Source organism: Mytilus galloprovincialis, chromosome 10 (assembly GCF_965363235.1).
Source record: "Mytilus galloprovincialis chromosome 10, xbMytGall1.hap1.1, whole genome shotgun sequence".
Classification (NCBI taxonomy): domain Eukaryota; kingdom Metazoa; phylum Mollusca; class Bivalvia; order Mytilida; family Mytilidae; genus Mytilus; species Mytilus galloprovincialis.
In genome coordinates, this window is record NC_134847.1 from 8,934,035 (window position 1) to 8,955,543 (window position 21,509).

Sequence of the window (21,509 nt, forward strand, 5' to 3'; positions counted from 1 at the left end):
TATTAGGAACCAATCTGATGGGCGTTAAGTGGAACGCCAAATTAGTCTGTTCACATGTAATAAAGAATGTTTTAACATATATCACATTGAAATACCATATTTCCCTTTAAAACAAAAACTATTTTCCTGTAAAACGAAAAGTTTAGATTTCCATGAGTGAAACAAAAACTATATTTCACATGAGAAATACATCTGATTATTTCTCTCCTCTGAAGAGAATGGGTGTTTACAAGATGTTGTCTATGTTGTTGCAACATTATAAATGTGTATTTAAAATAGTTTGAATTTGTCAAAATATGTTTGGTCACTCTGGTGTCCTTTCGCTGTTTTCTGCTCTTTCATCAGGTTGGTGTCTCTTTGACACATTTCCAATTTTCTTTCTCAAATTTATTTCAATTCTCAATTTTCTTTCTCAAATTTATTTCAATTCTCAATTTTCTTTCCATTCTCAACTTTATTTCCTTTCTTAATTTTATTACTGTTTATTTCAGAATGTACCTTATGCTGAGACAGGGTCAAAGACACTGGTGTTTGCTATTTATGATTTCGACAGATTTTCTAAACACGATCAAATAGGACAAGTACAAGTCCCTCTGAACTCTGTTGACCTTTGTCAAGTGATAGAGGAATGGAGAGATGTAGCTAGTCCAGATAATGATTCTGAAAAGGTAAGCAAAAGTCTAGTAATGCATGATTCAAGAACTTTATTGACTTTTGTAAGATATTTTAAAGATACAAAGTTTTAAATGACAGAAAATCGATTTTTGTGGTTGGTTTTTTTTATTATTATTTAACAACAAACTAGCTCTATTTAGTCTAAAGAATTATAGTTCCCATTCTAGAAAGATATAAGACAATGTTGTATGAGTGCCAATGAGACAACTCTCCATCCTAGTCACAATTTATAAAAGTAAACCATTATAAGTCTAAGTACGGTCTTCAACACAGAGTTTTGGCTCAACGCAGAGTCTTGGCTCACATTGAACAGCAAGCTATAGAGCCCCAATAATTACTAATGTGAAACCATTCAAACAGGAAAACCAACTTTTTATTCTATACAGAAAACAAGAAATGAGAAACACTTATGAACCACATCAACAAACGACAACTACTGAACATCAGATTCCTGACTTAGGACAAGTGCAAACAATTGCAGTGGGTTAAAACGTTTTGATGGTACCAAACCTTCACCCTTATCTGAAACAATAGTGTAACATCGCAGCATAGAAAGATGCACTATAAAATATCAATTGAAAGGTCTTAAATTAATTGAAAGACATATTAAGACTAGTGAACATACACTCAAAGAATAAATTTGATCTTTGATACAATGTAAATACAAAATCAATAAAATAAGGGATGAATAATAACAGTAACAGTATTATATCGCTGTGAAATGTGAAACAATATCAGAAAAACTTGAGCTGGGTAAAGATTAGTACAGCTTTGTAGATTTTCGGCCAGTTATCTCAATTCTCAATTCACCTTAGTGTTAAATAAAACTTTTCTAGGACAATGTCTTCTGAAAGGATTTCCAAGAAAAAAAAGAGGTCACCCATTTAGCTACTATTTTTTTTTTCAGGTAGCTTGTCTTAATATAACATAATCCATCACAGAGTGACACTTGTCATGAACTACCGGCTATTGTTCTATTTATAGATAATTCTAACGATAACTAATTAACCTTAAGTTTTCATATGTCACTTCCAAACAGCGCCATTGATTTCCAAACACCTAGCTGAGCTCTAAATATATATCCATTAAATATTTAATCTGAATATGGATTATGTATGACGTCAGTGTTATAAAACAGAGGGAAAAAATCAATCTCAAATACAGTTAAAATAGACATAATCGTTCTATTGCATTACTGTTATGGGTTTAGGGTTGGTACCACTACTGTGTTATTTCTCCAAATTAGGAGCACTCCTGGCTATCCCTTATACTCTTAGCTATGTATTTTATATTATGAATGTTAACTGTCTGTACTAAAAAGATCATCATTTTCATCAATCTTTGGGTTTTTTATGTTGTATAATACAAGTACATCAACATTATAAAAAATGGAATTAACTAAAGGTCCATGTACTTGTATTTCAGATATATACATTTAAAATTTTTAAATTAAAATTGTTCTTTAAAAACTGTTTCATAAATTTTCAAATGAATTGTCATGAGTGTAAAACATGAGCCTTAGATTGTATGGAGAAAGTAAATTAACCAGGGAGACAACTCTCCACCAGAGACCAAATGAAGTAGTTCGTCTGCTGTATCACTAGCACATCAACACAGTTTGGTTCAGTTCTAATCATAATTGACCAAGATTGCCACTTTCCCTGCTAGAGACATTATTCCATTCAGTGCTTCTGCCTTCCCCAACAATAAAAACTGGCAGCCAGGAAATAACCGAAAGTGCTGAAAGTGTCACAAACACCATTAAATCAATCAATCTGTGTAACATTTAATTGCAATCTTTTCTTTTGCAGGAAAATAAATTGGGTGACATATGTTTTTCCCTCAGATATGTACCCACAGCAGGGAAACTAACTGTAGTTATACTTGAAGCCAAAAACCTTAAAAAGATGGATGTTGGTGGTTTATCAGGTAACCATAGTAACTGTAGTCTGCTATTAAGGAGTTCATATGAATCTTGTTTTGTAACTTGCCATTTCAAAAATTTAACAAATGCTATAAATTTTGTTATTATCTTCTCATTGAAAAAAGTTTTTCTAAAGATAAATGATAAAAATATAACGCATTTCTGAATAAGTTATTTATACTTTATTTGTGCTTCAGACTTTGAACATTAAAATGATATATATGTTTGTAAAATTTGTTTAATTATGATTACTACTAGACTGTAGTTTTTGGAAAAGTTATTGTATGGACATTTTTCTTATCACTTTGCAGATTTCAGATTGTAATGAAATATCATCTACATGTTATGTTACTTGATCATGTGATAGTGTTTACAGCTACAGAAATTGTGAAAGATTTAGGCAGTAATAAGCTGCTTTTCTAAAATTGACAGTTACAAAATACTGTTGAATTAGAACTTCATATTTAGGTTTCAAGCCAGGTTTATATGAAGGATTTATCATTTCTTGACAATATAAAATTCTGTTAATGATATTAAAATAGAAAGATGAAGAAAATTAGGAAGGAAATTTTGTATCCTTCTGAAAGATAATGGCAGAAGTCACATACCTTTAATCCTTGCAATTGCCCTACTTTGTACCTGTTGCCTGTGGAAAATGTTTCTTACAGACAAATGAAAAAAAGGACCAACATTCTTTGCCAGTGATAAAATATATGTACTACTTAATAGTGATTGAAAAGATAAAGATCTTTTCACAGAAAAGTTCAGAAAAAGACCAAAAGTAAAGCCACAGTAGAGTCTACAGTGAAAAACAAGAATAAAACCCAAATCATGGTCTCTGCATTTCTGAATTTTAAAATTCATTTATTCTAGCTAATCTGCATGTTTTTGAATATGTTTTAAAATAGATGTATTTTGCATGAGTTTAGTATAAAGAGCAGTTTTTTTATGTTTAAATATAATATTAATGTTAAATACTCGGCAGTTGTCATCTTTTGTGAAAATGTCATGATGTACCATGTACACTAATTTGTTTCATTTTGTTTACCAGATCCGTATGTGAAAATTGCTTTGTATCAGGGAAACAAGCGTCTAAAGAAAAAGAAAACGACTATAAAGAAATGTACCTTGAATCCCTACTTCAATGAGTCATTCACTTTCGAGGTTCCATTTGAACAGATACAGGTACATTCACACCTTGTGACCTTTTGACCTTCTAATTATTTCGCATTTGACTCCCAGGTTTTAATGTTTTCTTGCCATTGAAGGCAAGATATTGGTGTTATACAAGCATGTTTGTTTATTTTTCTATTTATAGTGTTATTTTTGTCTTGTTTTTCTTGTCAGATCCATATGTTAAACTTAGTTTGATGCTAGGCGGGAAACGTGTAAAAAAGAAGAAAACCACGATAAAGAAGTTCACGTTGAATCCATACTATAATGAGTCTTTCTCATTTGAGGTTCCTTTTGAACAAGTTCAGGTACCAGTCGTAGTAGTGAAGCTGCACTGTAGAACATAGCTCCCTGTGACAACTAACACATATATTCTATGTTGTCATAGTAACTAACGTCTGCTCATCTTCTTTCATCTTTGTAGCAAATTATCAGCAACTTTAAAATTTGTAAAAAGGCTATTAAATAAAATAAGAAAACAGTTTTAGTGTAAGAATTATAAATATATTTATTAGCCTTTTTTTTTAGCAAATATTATTTTGATAACACTCGATATATAAAAATTAAGGCATTATTTATTACATGTTCTTCTTTTTTTAATTATTTTTAATTATAAGACAGTAATTTATTAAAGTTTCCTTATACGTTGTATTGTTATAACTTTAACTTTTTATTAACATCTTTGTTTTTTGTTCTGTAATTGTTTACTGCTAAATTTAATAGAATAATATTTTCATTTTGCTTTTTCATTTCTTTTCTTTTTATCAAACGCTTTTTCTTCAAGTTTCAAATTATTTTTGTTTTATTTTATTGTGGAAGAAGATAGCAGAATTGTTTAATGGCATCTAACAATATCATATCTCAGCTGTTTGCTGTCTTTGTTGTTAAAGCTTAAAAAGCATTATATTAGTAGTTGGAATGTCAAATATTATACAACAGTCAGTGATTCTTAATCAAATTACCTCCCTTTTCAATCCGATTGTCTCCCTTTAAAGGAATGGATTGTCTCACACACACCCTTATCTAGTTGATAAGTTGTTTCAGATTAGATTCCTTTTATTGAACAACAATAAACTTGCACGCTCCCTTCTAGTATGTTTTTCACTCAAATGCTAAATTGTATGACTTATCTCCCCTGAAATGACTTTTTTTTTTCAGTTTAGTTTTCTTGCACTTTTTGTTAATTGTGTAAATGCAGAAAATGTGGATATTTTTTATAATGCACAGAAATATTGTTTAAAACTATTTTAGTTCAATCATTAACTGGCACTTCAATGAATTACGTTTTGAGTGAACACTTGTTTAGTTCAACAATGCACAGGGAACAGGTCCTCAGAATCATTTCATACATGTAGTAACTGGCATCTGCAACTCATAAATATATCTATTAGTATGAACTGCAATGACCAAAATTATTTAAACCTTCATTGCTAAATAATTATTTAATTCTTTTGTATTTGGATTTGGATGGAAAGCAAAGTACTTTATTTAATTTTTATGGGCAGTTTTTTTTTTCTTCAAAATCTATTACGTTATATCATGCATAGCAAGAAAACAAAATTTGCCTCAAACTTTTCAAATTATGTCTAATTCCTGAAAAGTTACCTTAAATAGTTTGTTTTTTTTATTTCTAAAATTATTCAACTTATTTTCTTCACTTCATTTGTAGCATATTACTAAATTAAAGTATTGATTCCTGTCTTTTCTTTAAATCTATTATCAGAATTCTCTCATCAAATTATGAAATTTGATTCTAAGGACGATTTACATGTCAAATATCTGTCACTGAACTGTTTTTATGGTAGACTGTCTCAAAGTGTGGCATTTTATGGACAAAATATAATTTCATTTGTTGTTTTACCACCCACCTTACCCAGGTATATGTACATGTATTTGGAGATGAAAGTGACAAACCAAATTAAAATATATTTAATTGGAAAAAAGCTACAACTTTGAGGTGGTTCTTACTGTACATATTAAATTGTGTTGTATGAATGTTTTATTATCAGTAATCACAAGGTGTTTTAATAACAAAAAAATCACTCTTGCTGGTGTTGAGTGATTCACTGTGAATCAGGAGGATTGCTGGTGAATTGAGATTATCCTACACAATCACCAGCAGTCACTGAAAATTCACCTCCAAGAGGTATTATAATAAATAAATTGAATCACCTTGTGTGTAATTAAGAATGGTAGGTATGCATGAAATACATGTAGTACTTGTTGTGTCTATAATTATGCAACTCTTACTATAAAGTACAAGCATTTGTATTCAGTAATCAGTAGTTTGTTTTATGATATACTGGGTCCAATTTGACTTGGAATACAACAGGCATTTTTGTGTTTAGGGATTTAATATCACCATTGTCAACCCTGGGTTACAGAACATTTTGCATACTTGGTGTGGCCAAGGGTTTCCTCAAGCTTTTAGGTCCGAATAATACACAATTTGATCAATATCCACTATACATGCTATATGAAATATACTCTTATGATGAGATTTATTTAAACAAAGAAGTAAGGCTTTTGAAATAGATCAGCTTAACTAAATTACAGCCATTTTGAATGTTATGATAAAGTTGAAATTCAAGGCCATATATGGCATAAAGTCAACCTTGTCCTTTGTGGTTCTTTACCCATGAAATCTAAGAAAAATTGTATCCAAGAAATAATACTGTCAATTTTTTCATTGTTTGACTAGAGTTATCTTTCTTGGACTATCCAAGTAATTATATTAATTTAACTGATAGGTATTGATATCTGACATGAACATTGAGATTGTAAATATCATCGTTTGTAGAAATAAAATCATCCATGTTTGCCTAATGTCTAGTGTAAATGGTTCAAACCTTTTTAGGAAAAGATGAAGCAAAATATGAATAAGACAAATTCTTCAAAGTGTTTCTTTCAAAATAGATTATTGATAGACTCATTAAAAAGTTATTGTCAGTGTTTGTAATGTGCAGTCGAGAGCATTTAACTCTTCTCACATAGGCTAGCAGATTTTATGTTTTTAATTCTCACCATGAAAAATGCAAACATTCCTCTACAAGTTATAATTAATAAATAATCAATGACAAAATTGAAGATGAATCTTTCAAATTGTTTTGTTCCTTATTTCGATTCAGCAACATACTTAAATTTTTTAAATATGAAAAAAAAATAAAAGAATATCTTTGTCTGTAGCATGGTTATAAAGAGAACTTCAAAAATGAACTTGTAATAATGAAAAATTATCATATCTTTATGTGGAAATTGCAGTTATTTTTAGTAGAAATCAGCAAATTATAATTCTATCTTTTATTCCTTTTCAGAAAGTTTCCTTGATAGTAACTGTCGTAGATTATGACAGAATAGGTACATCTGAGCCCATTGGACGTGTTAACCTAGGTTGTAACTCAAGCGGAACAGAGTTACGTCACTGGAGTGACATGCTTGCCAACCCAAGGCGACCTATTGCCCAGTGGCACACACTACAGGAAGTACCAGAGAAAAATTAAGGGGAGATAACTTTAGAAGAATCTGTAGAATTTCTTGTGCAATCAACAGAAATCCATATATTTATTGTTATTCATATAAAATCATAAAACTCACTGTAAATTTTATGTTTTTCACACATTGTAGCAAGGTTAAAGTTCATTGGAAGATCTGATGTAGGTCACTTTTGTGAAGAAGTGTTAATTTTTGGTGTAAAGAAGTTCTCATTGAAGTGTTGATTTGTAAAAAAAATGTCCATGATTATAACAGACCTTGTAAAGTATTAAACAGTTCATTGTTGAAAACATGTCTATAGAGAATTTTGAGAAATGTATATTAGAATTTCCCTTCATTTGTGAAGTTATAGATTTTTTTAAATCTAAAATATTGTAAAAATCATATTTAAAATACAGTCACAAATATATTTCAAAATTATGTGAACATGATGTTATTATGTGTTAAACGAACTTGTTATCTTGTTTTATTTGTGTTGTTGAAATATAAGATACAAAAAATAATTGAAAAAAAAGATGTACAAACATTTAGTCTATTTCAAAAAAAAAATCTGAAAATTTTCATGCTAATACTGAACTTTGAATATTAAATAATTTACACATTAGAGTGTAATGATGAAGGATATTAAAGTGATACAATTTTATTTTATTTTATGGGTTAATGTTCAATACTTAATGTTCTGGATTATTAATATTCTAGTTCTGTTATATGTTTTTGAAATTTTATAAAAATCTGAGTAATCACAAAATGTGACCTGGTTATTTAGTATCAAACTGGTTTCCCAGGGACCAGATAAAAAGATTGACCAAAGTCTAATCTGATTGGCCTGTTAAGTGGCGCCACTATTCTGATTAAAACAAAATATACATGTACTGGTTAAAATATACGCCAAGTGCAACACATTTTGAATGTTAGCTGGACTAGCATTTATAAGCTTTATCTATAGATATTTTTATTGAAGTATTTATACTGTATTTGCTGTATTAATTGTTCATCTTTCCAAAAACATTGAAATAGTGAGTCTGCTCCTTCTTTTAGATAAGACATCACCATTTCTGATTGGTATAGAAATGGAATAAAAAAACATAGAAAATATATATCAAATTGTGATTGGCTGAGCAAAATGAATACATAATTTGGCAAAATATATTACCATTTCTGATTGGTAAAGCAAGGGAATAGATATTGTGGAAAGTTTTAAATTATGAAAACTGATATGGTTCTTATTATTTCTGGCTAAATTAGAACCATGTAAAAATAATATAGCAAATATGGTATCTTTATGATAAAAAAAAAGTTAAAACTTTTGTAAGAACAAGAATAGCTGATATTGATGAACACTGAATGTTCTCTCTTTGGAGGTTTGAAGCGTAATGAGTAAAGAATCGAGATTTATCTGTAAATAGATATTGGCTTGTTAGTTGGTGTTAAAAGTTTGAGTACTATAGCGGTGATTTTGTTCTGTGATAGAGTTAAGTTTTCTTTATTGTCATTCAGTTTCTGTACATTTAAGACAAAAGAGAAAAAGATTTGCAAATAATTTCTAATCATATGATTAAAAAAGTTATACTAAGGGCGGATTTTTAAAAGTGATTAAGGGATAGATTGATTCTGTTAAGCTTGCACATTCAAATATTTATAAAAACATTCTAATGTGACTCTCAAATTTTTATTTGAGGAGTGATTCCATTCCCTGTTTCCTGGAAACTTTAAATGTAAATACATTAGTGTCAGGAAGAGGTTGTAAATGTTGTTAAGTTTTAAGTCAAGATTTTACCATTCACCAAATTCATATCTCCTGAGTCCAGACGAGGTATGATACTGAAATGATTTTTTTTTCTTTGAGCTGGTTAAGAATACTAAAGATCTGATAAAATTCTGGGAGAAAATGATTATTTTGTTTCATAAATTTCACTTGTAAATACAAATTATTCTCAAAAATATAACAAAAATTTGTTGTAACATTATGTAAAAAGAAGATGATTTTATGTTGTGAACAGTAGTATACAAATGTCAAATCTTTTTATTTGTAGCGTCATACCCATAAAATTTCCTTAGGCCATTCGTAAAATATTTTGTTCCTTTTGTTATTTCTAGCTTGAATGAAGTCCAAGGTTACGACACATCTTGAGCCTCAAGTTAAGGTTATAATATATGGAGTGGATGAGTTTCAAGTTCACACTTACAACCATTTTTTTTTTAAAGTTTATGTAGTTCATGTTTCCAAATTTTACATAACTGAATACATGTAGCTAAATTGTTCATGAAGATAAACAGCACTTCTTTCTCAAATGTATTGTTACTTAATCTAATCCTGACGATTTTGCTTTGCCTTATTGGCACCACACTCAAAGTTTACTGTGTAGATTCCTGTAGCAGATACAAGAAATAGCTATTGTGACAAAATATTTACAAATGGCCATACATGGATAAATTTGAGTTATTCTCAGGGTTGGGGAAGGGAGACAACTCTTTTATAGTATACTGAGTTGAGAATTATGGGAATTATTGCTTTAATTCCATGGTTGTATGGGACCAGTGTTTTGTTTATTTATAGAAATTGTTTGTTTATTTACATAAAAACTATGGAAACAGTATTTTTCATGATATTTTATTTGGCAGAAAAAGGTTTGTCCATCAATTTCTGTCAGTATGTATGTCTTAGTTTATTCAGTATATTGTTTGATAGAAAAAAAAATGCAAATGTTCTAACATTTATTTAAAAATTGTTTAGCAGAATTTTCAAATGTTCGAAATCTATTTTTAACGTATATACTAAATTTTTAAATTTAAATATTTTTATGTAGGAATGGATGAGCAAATTTAACATCTGACAATGTCAAGGTTAGATAAAGGTTTCACTGTCTCTGACCTTGACAGTAGATTGATGGACATGTCAAGGTTAAACAATAAAGGTCACACATAGTTATCATTCCACTGTATTACTGTAGAAACTTTTTCTCTTTTGGTGAATAAAACTGTCTTGTCTTTTATCTTGTGTTTGCTTTTATTAGGTAAAGATTACATGAAATGCTATCTAAAACTTATGGGACTGACTAGATATCTAAATTTTCCAAGACTTATCACTACCTTTTTGATACACAAAATATAGTGCAATGATCATAACATTCTATACATTCTATCCATAAACATTTTGAGAAATTTATCCATGAATTATATGCTCAGATATTCAAGGCACAAAATGATGTTACACTTGTCAAGAAAATTACATAACTTTTGCAAGGTCCATGCAGGAATCTAATATCTGCTCTAAAATTATAAATGATGTCATTGTTAAAGCCATCTTATGGGGTATGGGCTTTGCTCATTATTGAAGGCGTCCAGTGACCTATAGTTGTTAATGTCTGTGTCATTTTGGTCTCTTGTGGACAGTTGTCTCATTGGCAATCATACCACATCTTCTTTTTTATATGTACAAAATGAAATGGAGAGTTAATAAGAAAAAAAGACAATTAATTTAAAAATTGGAGTTATCTTCCTTTGTCTAGTATTGCTGTTAAATCATCTACAACCAATGCAATATTTAATTTTACTTCCCACAAATGAATTTTAGCATTTTTTACCGTTCAGTGCTTACAAGTACTTTTATTTTTCAAGTGCCTCAGACAAAACTGTCCTCAGTTCAAAAAGAAAATGGGATAACCATATGTTTCACAGATTTCTGGTTAGTTTATTGTATAAACATTTTCTGTTTTTGCCAAAACAAATTAGGCATTTTTTCTCTATTCTTTATATTTTAGCACATCATTAGTCTATTCTTTATTTTTTATTCCATTTTCTTTTTATTCTTTATATATTTTGTCCATGTTTCTCTTTTCTGTAAACCCTATCCACACACTCCAAAATGCCTCAAAATTTCAATAGTTTTCTTTTGCCAGTTTGGCAAATGTATAGACTCCATCTAAATTATGATATTTCTTACAAAAACACTGCCATGGGGTGCTGACTACTGATGGTGCCGTACAAAATAGGTAAACAGCTCTACAACAATACATATTTGCCACTGGACCAACAATCAATCATAAAATTGAGAATGGAAATGAGGAATGTGTCAAAGAGACAACAACCCGACCAAATAAAAAACAACAGCAGAGGGTCACCAACGGGTCTTCAATGTAGCGAGAAATTCCTGCACCCGGACAACAATACATGTAAAATGTTTAAACAGAAGATCTAACTTTATTAAGTGTTGAGGTGACAAAAATTGATTGTAGTAAACAGCAAGGAAATTTCATGATCACCAGTAAGATACTTTCAACCATGTTGAATAAAAGGGTCAGATGAAAATATATTTCAATTCTTGAAAACTTTTACAGATTGAAATATTGAGATTTTTTTATCAGCAGAATGCAGATAAAACTGTTCCATTATGATGGTTATAAAAAAATTGCACAATGCACTCATTTTCATTATTAAGTATTCAAAGTATATTTTATAGACGCTTTTATGAGTGGAGGCAAAGATACACACATCATATTTTGGACCTACATGTAATGTAAACCCTTTCAGCAAAGTTGAATGCATACATAAAAACAAAACAACAAACAAACAAAAATACTATAAAACAGTAAAAGACTTGACCCATATAAAAATAAAGAGATGTGATATGATTTTGAACAAATTTAACTGCAGGATAATATCATAAAGAAAAATTTGTTGAAAAATAACAATTTTGCCCTTCAATAAAACAGTTAAGCAAGCAGGGACGGATCCAGCCATTTAAAAAAGGGGGGTTCCTCCCGCTGGATCCGCCATTTACAAGGTCCAAGTATTGTACCTTAAAGGAAATTTTGAAAACTTACTTGACATCTACATAAGAAAGTGAACAATAAAAAATCAAACAAGAGGTCAGCGAAGAATGGAAAGAATTCTTTAGAACAGGCTTACAATGTATCTATGGGTGGATGAATATAATATTAGTACAAAATGGCATTGAATATCTTTCAAAGTGTTGGAATATTTAGATCAATCAAAATAAGACTAGTTTCTAAACAAGGCTTTTTTTACAAACTTACTTTTCCTTAAACCTTGTGAATTTCGAAGTCATAATGTTTATACCATACCAAATTACATGTATAAACTAGATCTTTCAAAGACATATGGCTTACATCATACACCCCTTTACATCGTTGAAGAGGGGTTAGTCAAACACAAAAAGTGTACAAAACTGCCCTTTTAAAAAGTTGAATGAAATTTATTTTTGTACTGCAGTATTTTTTCAACCTCAACAAAAAGTGTGCTTTGCAGTTTTTTACTTGGGGAAAAGCTGTGTTATCTCGCTTTTTACAACAACTTTGACAGAAATCCATAACCCAAATACAATGATGTTTATAGTGAATTCACTATGCACATCCTTGCCCAATGTGAATAGATTACTAGGCCTCATGAATGGATTTCTGCATACATTTACCTTGCCACAAATGAACCCTTTCAAACAGTTATATATACATGTAAATAGTGAACATACACGTGATAAAACGTGTTCTCCGTGAACTTGGAGAATGAAGTGTATACATCTGGATCTGTGGTACAAAGAACTAGAAACCACAATTTAACAACTGCGTTGTGAAGAAGAAAAACGTTATCAACAAGAATGTGTCCATAGTACACGAATGCCCCACTCGCACTATCATTTTCTATGGTCAGTGGACCGTGAAACTTTGGTCAAAACTCTAATTTGGCATAAAAATTAGAAAGATCATATCATAGGGAACATAAGTGCAATAAGTTTCAAGTTGATTGGACTTTAACTTCATCCACAACTACCTTGACCAAAAACTTTAACCTGGCGCGGGACAAACGGACGAACTAACGGATGCACAGACCAGAAAACAAAATGCCCCTCTAAAAAAATATCGTAGGTGGGGCATACAAATGAATACAGATCTAAAAGTGTATGAATCAAACTGTCAGCAGTATGTCTATTTTAGTCGAGGATATGCAAAGTTACAATTTTTGTGTTTTGACACATATTTTAGATAACACGGCCTAATACAAGTTATGGTTAATATATACATGTATCACGACTACTTGGTCATAGGAGGCCAGCACTGCTTTCGCCAGATCAGGATTAATCAAGTACTTTACATACATCGCCGAACATGCTTTCAATTTTTCCAAGTAAGTGACCTTCAAATCTGTCATACAAACCATTAACCATAACGACAATATCCTAGCGAATACTCTAAATCTCTGTTATCATGGCCGCCATATATGGTCGTTTTGTTTCCAGTTAGTACCAAATGTAAACGGACACCATTATTTTGAGTTTTAGAGACTGATAGATAACGCCAGTGTAAGGAGAAAATTGACGGTTATATATCTTGACAACTGTGTACTAAACACTAAACAATATTAAAGAAAGGAATCAAGACACAAAATCCCGATCAAGCCTAGGTGTTTCGAAAGGGTAAGCACATCAGGCAGCTAAGAAGCTCAACTATATATTTCCTCATAACTGTTTAAGCTGTATCAAGTTTAAAACAAGTGATTTTATTTTCAGAGTACATAAGTGTCATTGTCGCTCAGACTGGTTTGTCGATAGTCAAAAACAAAACTGCAACCATGGTAACTTCCAATTGCTTTAACATTAACGTATCCGTGGTCGGCCAATGTTATCACGTCATACGGGTCATACAGTTGTGTATATTCCAGAGACGGAATTAGTCCATGCTGCTCACCATAGTCTAATTCAAAATAGTATCCATTTACATGGTCCTGGTGTTGCTTGCCATCCCGATCTGGCCAGTCGACCTAAAAAAATATAACACAAAAACAAATATAAAATTTAGAATGGAAATGGGGAATGTGTCAAAGAGACAACCAGTGGCGGATCCAGAAATTTTCATAAGTGGGGGCCCACTGACTGACGCTTCAATGATTCCCTATATAAGCAACTAATTTTTTTCCCAAAAAGGGGGGGGCCCGGGCCCCCTGGGCCCACCTCTAAATCCGCCTCTGACAACAACCCGACCATAGAAAAGACAACAGCAGAAGGTCACCAACAGGTCTTCAATGTACATGATGTAGCGAGAAATTCCCGCACCCGGAGGCGTCCTTCAGCTGGCCCCTAAACATATATATACTAGTTCAGTGATAATGAACGCCATACTAAACTCCAAATTGTACACAAGAAACTAAAATTAAAAATAATACAAGACTAACAATGGCCAGAGGCTCCTGACTTGAGCAGGCGCAAAAATGCGTCGGGGTTAAACATGTTTTTTTTTATATCTCAACCCTCCCCCTATACCTCTAGCCAATGTAGAAAAGTAAACGCATAACAATACGCACAGTAAAATTCAGTTCAAGAAAAGTCCGATGTCAGAAGAGGTAACAAAAGAAAATAAACAAAATAACAATAATACATAAATAACAAAAAAACTACTAGCAGTTAACTTATATGACAGCTCCAGACTTCAATTAAACTGATTGTATGGCGCGGAATCAGGGTATCCTAAAATGAATTTAGTATATGCTAAAATCATTTTAGGGTATCCTAAAGTCAATTCAGTATATACTAAAATGATTTTAGTATATAAATTATTTTAGTATATGCTAAAATCATTTTAGGGTATCCTAAAGTCAATTCAGTTTATACTAAAATGATTTTAGTATACTAGTACCCTAAAATGATTTTTAGGATATACTAAATTCATTTTAGGATACCCTAAAATCAATTAAGGGTATGCTAAAATGTAATTTAGTATATATACTGAAATCATTTTAGGATATACTAAAATCGATGTTTATGACCCTGATTCCGCGCCATATGATTGAAAGATTATTATTTCATCATATGAATATCCAGCACAATCCCTCCCGTTAGGGGTTTAGTATCATACAATCATAACATATATGAGAAGAACATATAACCCGTGTCATGCCAACAACTGTTTTTTAAATTAACGTGTTTAGTTCCGATGCAAAGACCCTATAAGTGAATCAATATTAACGCCAAAATATGCAATCTTTAATGACCTGACAACAATATCGTAACTATATCCCTTCTTAATAGGTCTATTTAAAGGTTTTGTTAGTTTCTGAGGTGAATACTGACATTTTTGTGCTTTATAAAGAATAGTTCCATAAAAATTTGGATGTGAAATACGTGTACCTGAACGAATAAGAAGTCTGCATGTTGAGCTATATTTACGAATGATGTCCTTATACCGATGATAAAATTTAGTAAATGTTACATTATTTAGATTTAAACTAAATAACAAGGATTCGATATTACAAGTGGTAGAATGTACGTCATCGGAAATATCCATCCATGAATAAGTTGATTTAAATTTTGATTGTTTTTATGGAACTCGTTATAAAAAAAGCTCTGCAGTTAAGATGGAGACCGGAGCTCGCCTTTCTGAATCCGGGGTCAAATAAGGGATGCCAGCTAGCTCCCTTAAACATTATTTAAAGAGCCCTGGGGCCAAATAAGGGTAGAGCTCTGGCAACTCTTTTGTATTACGACATCGTATATATACACTCACGACCAAACGGATGACAAGCAAATATACCAGAAACGTTTTTGTGTTTGAATCAGCACCTACAGAACCGAAAAGAGCAATGGTCGATGTCTTGGTCCTAATCGTCGAGGTCAATTTTTTTAAATAGAAAAATCTGGACTTTTAAGCGATTGTCATACAAGTTAGAGGGTTAGCTAGCAATAAACTCGAATTTTCTTTGCAGGTCGGTACTTTTGTTATCTTGATTCTGGTTGCATCCATTATCGTACTTAATATTTAATAATTACCTATTTCTTCTGACTTTGAAAAGGTTAACCATATATTTTCTACAGATCATCATTTTTAAGAAGTCAGGTTTTTTTCGATTCGTTTGATATAATTTCTATGAATAATTATCTAGAAAAGAAAAAAAGAAATTAATCTGATAAGTACATTTTAGAAGGCGCGAGATTCAGGCGGGAGCGCGGCATTTCAAAGCCCTAAACACATATAAAAAAAATGTCCGTCTCTATTTACCTTAATGGGTAACGGTTTTCATTTTATTGTTTAAATCTCGTATAGCTATGAGGACAGATATTACCTGAAAACCCTGTGTTTCACCGTCAAGATTGTACCCAATCACCACTACGGATCTGTTAGCAGAAGAATGAAAAGAGCAGTTGCTAATGATTGGTCTACCAGAATCTGTTGATATCTCCTCCACCAATGGAACTGTTTGGCTCTTTGTTGTACACGTAAACTCTGGATCGTAAGCAAACGCCATAACCTTCTGCACTGCTGCACCAGTAGCCGACAGGGAACGATCAAGTCTAGATTTACTGGTTCTGTCGATTGGATCAGAATTACCAGACGCTTTAGTATCCACTGGGAGACAAACATCGTCAATCAAGTCTTCTTCTGCTTCCAATAATAGCCACAGATCAGATGTATCCTTGTTCAGAACTCTGTAGTTGTTAAGACCTTGGAATAACTGTAAAAATGGAAATTGTATATTGTATATGTATTACGTTTCACTTCACAAATTTAGTTGTACCGCATTTTCATTGTTCCGTTCACCTAAATCCCATCTAGACAATCTTACTTAGAAATATGTAGTTTTATAATTTTTAAAATTAATTGTTTGATATAATTGATATAAGAAGATGTGGTATGAGTGCAAAAAGACAACTTTCTATTTTATAAAAGTAATCAATATAGGTCAAAGTACCGTCTTTAACACGGAGCCTTGGCTCACACCGAACAGCAAGCTACAAATGTATAAAGGGTCCCCCAAAAAACTAGTGTAAAACCGTTCAAACAGGAGAACCTACTGTCTAATCTTCATAAAAAAACGAGAAACACTTATGAACCCCATCAGCAAACGACAACTACTGAAAGACAGATTCCTGACTTGGGACAGGTGAAAACAATTTCATCGGGTTTAAACGTTTAAATGGTACCAAACCTTCACCCTTATCTGAAATCAATTGAATAAAGACCATATTTTGATTTCATAATGCTATGAAGACCATATTTTGTTAATGTTACCAGAAAACCCTATTTTGATAATGTTATGAAGACCATATAATGATAATGTTATGAAGACCATATAATGATAATGTTATGAAGACCATATGTCGATAGTACTAGTGTTATGAAGAACCTATATTGATAATGTTATGACGAACATATTTGATAATATTATGAAGACCCTATTTAGATAATGTTATGAAGAACATATTTTGATAATGTCATGAAGACCCTATATTGATAATGTTATGAAGACCATATTTTGATAATGTTATGCCGAACATATTTTGATAATGCTATAAAGACCTATACTGATAATGGTATGCAGAACATATATTTCTATTGTGAAACAGAAAATATTTTGATAATGGCGGTATGCCGAACATATATTGATAATGGTATGCAGAACATATATTGATAATGGTATGCAGAACTTGTATTGATAATGGTATGCAGAACATATATTGATAATTATACAGAACATATATTGATAATGGTACGCAGAACTTATATTGATAATGGTATACATAACATATTGATAATGGTATACCGAACATATATTGATAAGGGTATACATAACATATTGATAATGGTATACAGAACATATATATTGATAATGGTATGCAGAACATATATTGATAATGGTATGCAGAACATTTATTGATAATGGTATGCAGAACATATATTGATAATGGTATGCAGAACATATATTGATAATGGTATGCAGAACATATATTGATAATTGTAAGCAGAACATATATTGACAATGGTATGCAGAACGTATATTAATAATGGTATGCAGAACATATATTGATAATGGTATACAGAACAAAAAAATATGTTCTATATTTTGATAATGGTACGCAGAAAATATATTGATAATGGTATGCAGAACATAACTTTATAATGGTATACAGAACAAAAAAAATATGTTCTATATTGGTACGCAGAACATAAATATATCGATAATGGTATGCAGAACATATATGGATAATGGTATGCAGAACATATATTGATAATTGTAAGCAGAACATATATTGACAATGGTATGCAGAACATATATTGATAATGGTATGCAGAACATATATTGATAAAGATATGCAGAACATATATTGATAATGGTATACAGAACAAAAAAATATGTTCTATATTTTGATAATGGTACGCAGAAAATATATTGATAATGGTATGCAGAACATAACTTTATAATGGTATACAGAACAAAAAAAATATGTTCTATATTGGTACGCAGAACATAAATATATCGATAATGGTATGCAGAACATTAATATATCGACAATGGTATGCGGAACATAAAAGTATATTGTTAATGGTATGCAGAACATATATTTATAATGGTACGCAGAACATAATTTTATTAATAATTTTATGAAGACCTTATTTTTATAATGTAATAGTCTTACCTCTTGTATGCTTCCAGTGAATACTTCGCCGAATGTTACATTTGGTTTTACCATTGGATGACGTCGTTGTAAGATTTGCATAAGTTTTGTATCCGAAGCGTTTATTGGTTGTTCTACTTGCGTCGGCCAATATAATCCACCTCGACCATAACCTCGGCCTTCGTGTACAGCAATGAAGTCAATATTTGCCGATTTTCGGTCAGACAATTTAGAAAATCCTTGTACATGGTCTGCAATAGTCTTGTTTAGAGTTAGGCGACTTAGATCTATGTTCGCCGATACGAGAATCTTCTTCCCAAAGCCATGAACGGTACTGGCTATTACCTTATAAAACTGAATCGAAGGCAATTCGATATTACTGAGAAGAATTTCATCACGGGAATAATAACCTAGTATTGTTTTGTACATAGACGGAGAATATCTATTTTTGTGGTCTTCTAAAACACGTTCTATCCAAGCCAGATATGCTGGCATGAGATTAAGTGCTGAAATGGATGTCTGCTCCTGTTTGGCCGGAAGTCCTAATAAAACCGAGATGTTCCGACTGGCAGCACTTTTGAGTAATACTTCATGAGGATCCCCTCCTGAGAACACTGACAGCAATACCACAACTTTACTGCCTTTTGGGAAAGAACAGTTGCCGCTGTGAAATAAAGACAAAAAACACTTCAACCATGGAACATTGATTTGAAATTTAATGAGTATTTGAAGTGGTCATACATTGATGTGTTTCTCTCGGTTTTAGTTTGTAAGCCGAATTATTTTCTTCATTCGATTTGTGACTTTTGAACAGCAGTAAACTACATGTTGCCTTTATCTATAGCAACAAAAGATGACATAATCTGTTATTTTTTTGTATATTTTTGGTATAAAAAAGGACATACCCGAATGATGATGATGATATACATTTGTATTTTTTTTTATATATATTTTCTGTTGCAAATTAGAAATGCTAAAATAAGGCTTTTATGCTTAAAGAACGACATGTATATGCGTACCTCACTGGAAGTAAAGGTAGAACTATTCTGTTGTATATTTTGTTGGTTGCACTGTTAAGTCGTTTGTCATATCCAGGACAACTAAGAATGGACGTTCCGTAGTTTTCGTCGTTACTGTAGGTTATAACAGCAGTAACATTTAATCCCTTTCCAGTCAAATCTTGAGTAGCAGTGTCGTAACAACTTGACCCCACGAACGAAGACCCACAAGTTGAATAATCCGGGTCGTTGTCAAGGCTAGATTTTGTCCGAACTTCCAAAGCAGGTGCTCGGAAAATAACGGTATCACCACCTACATTCTTGAATTGATCTAGAGTTTCATTCCATTCTACATCAGAATATCTGTTTCGAAAAACGGCAGCAGTAATTGGATAGACGGGGCCGAATGGTGAGGATCCAACATGGCCGATGATAATAAGAACCGCTATCCATATAAGTAACATTCTGTAATAATGGTACTTAGATAAGACATATCTTATAAGTGTACGCTAAGTATAGTGTATATAAAAGTTTATCATAATTATGTCCTTAACTTGGGACAATTATCAGGTTTCAAGCCAAAATTTAAGATAAATGGGAGTTTCAACTTATCTCCATCGTCACAGACCACAGTTTTGTTCTTATGTTAACTGCACTATTTCAACTTTGTGTCTTGAAGAATAAGAAATAATCATAAATTGGAACTTCATCAACGAGGGGGGGCAAGGGGGGTCCCAATAACAGCAAAACAGCAAATTGTTTTGGCTCATAACAGATAACAAGGAATTAAAATGGACAAAAACAGATAACAGTAAATGAAATATTAAAATAATCCTTCTCTGAATACGGGACAAACATATTAGTAGTGGTAGACCCCAATGTCCAATGATCTTCAATTTATACCGAATATTGACTGTAAAAAAAAATGCTAACATTCCAATTTTCAATAACAGTTAACAGCAAATACATTATCACAATAACAGATAACAAAAACACTAAAAGCCCAATAACAGCTAACAAAGAATAAGACAATAACAGCTAACAAGAAACATTTTTAAAATAACAGATAACAAAGAATTAAATTGCCCCATAACAACATAACATTTAAACCCCTTGCCCCCCCCCCCCCTCATCAACTTGTAAGTTCGGTGTGACTAAATTCTGTCGCTAGAGAGGAAACAATACGATATTTCTCCACTAGACAGTAACTGTTACAGCTTTTCTTAACGCGAGGCTTTACACTTTTCTTTTTACGAAAAATATAAGAGCAAAACCAAACGCATTATCAAAGTGAGTCCTGTGAGAAGCCTCGCTCTAATCCGACACTTGGTTTTAGTAGATTTACTGTTGTGTTTAATTAATCTTTGACATTTAAAATATTACATTTATTAAACAGATTAAGCTGATACTATTTTTATCATTTGTTTTCGTTCTCAAATAGTATTCAGTGACGTACGATTTTCTTGAAGTTGTACTTACATATTTAATTACATATTTTAGTACTATTGTACTATATAGATTTTTTTTTATTATTCTGAACTTTTGGTATATCAGTTATATGTTGTGACAATAAATCTGATCGGATTTGTTTATTTTTTATTTATGTATTCCTATTATTTTTTTTCAATTATTATTTTAAAAAATCCACATTCTGTCCTTCGCGAGCCACTGATCCCGCGTTCAATTTTGACATGTGAAGCGAATAAATAACAGATAATTAATACTTAATACCCATTAAATAATGATATAGACATATATTATATTAGCCTTGATATAGATCATATCGACATTTTGTTATCGAACTTTGAATGACAAGTTTAGTCTACCTCCAGTGGTTTTCATTTAA

The 21,509-nt window shown here is 31.5% G+C and overlaps 2 protein-coding genes across 12 annotated transcripts in view; one reads left to right on the top strand and one right to left on the bottom strand.

The window, feature by feature from the left end:
• The window catches only part of LOC143049770 (synaptotagmin-1-like), an 87,637-nt gene extending 77,380 nt beyond the window's left edge, over positions 1–10,257 (top strand). For 10 of the 11 annotated variants that reach the window (XM_076223490.1, XM_076223495.1, XM_076223491.1 and 7 more), the window contains 4 exons: positions 492–668; positions 2,487–2,604; positions 3,651–3,784; positions 7,087–10,257. In XM_076223490.1, the coding sequence (XP_076079605.1) occupies positions 492–668; positions 2,487–2,604; positions 3,651–3,784; positions 7,087–7,272 (615 nt within the window). In that variant the 3' untranslated portion in view covers positions 7,273–10,257. Of the gene's footprint in view, positions 1–491; positions 669–2,486; positions 2,605–3,650; positions 3,785–3,946; positions 4,081–7,086 lie in introns of all 11 variants that reach the window. The other variant, XM_076223499.1, reaches the window with a different exon arrangement.
• A 3,499-nt stretch (positions 10,258–13,756) lies between these two features.
• Positions 13,757–20,160, bottom strand: LOC143049771 (uncharacterized). Its single transcript, XM_076223501.1, has 4 exons — positions 19,685–20,160; positions 18,687–19,329; positions 16,334–16,723; positions 13,757–14,038 (listed from the first exon to the last, which is right to left on the bottom strand). The coding sequence occupies exons 1-4, from the start codon at positions 20,125–20,127 to the stop codon at positions 13,784–13,786; spliced, it is 1,731 nt and encodes a 576-aa protein (XP_076079616.1). The 5' UTR covers positions 20,128–20,160; the 3' UTR covers positions 13,757–13,783.
• Positions 20,161–21,509: the final 1,349 nt, after the last annotated feature.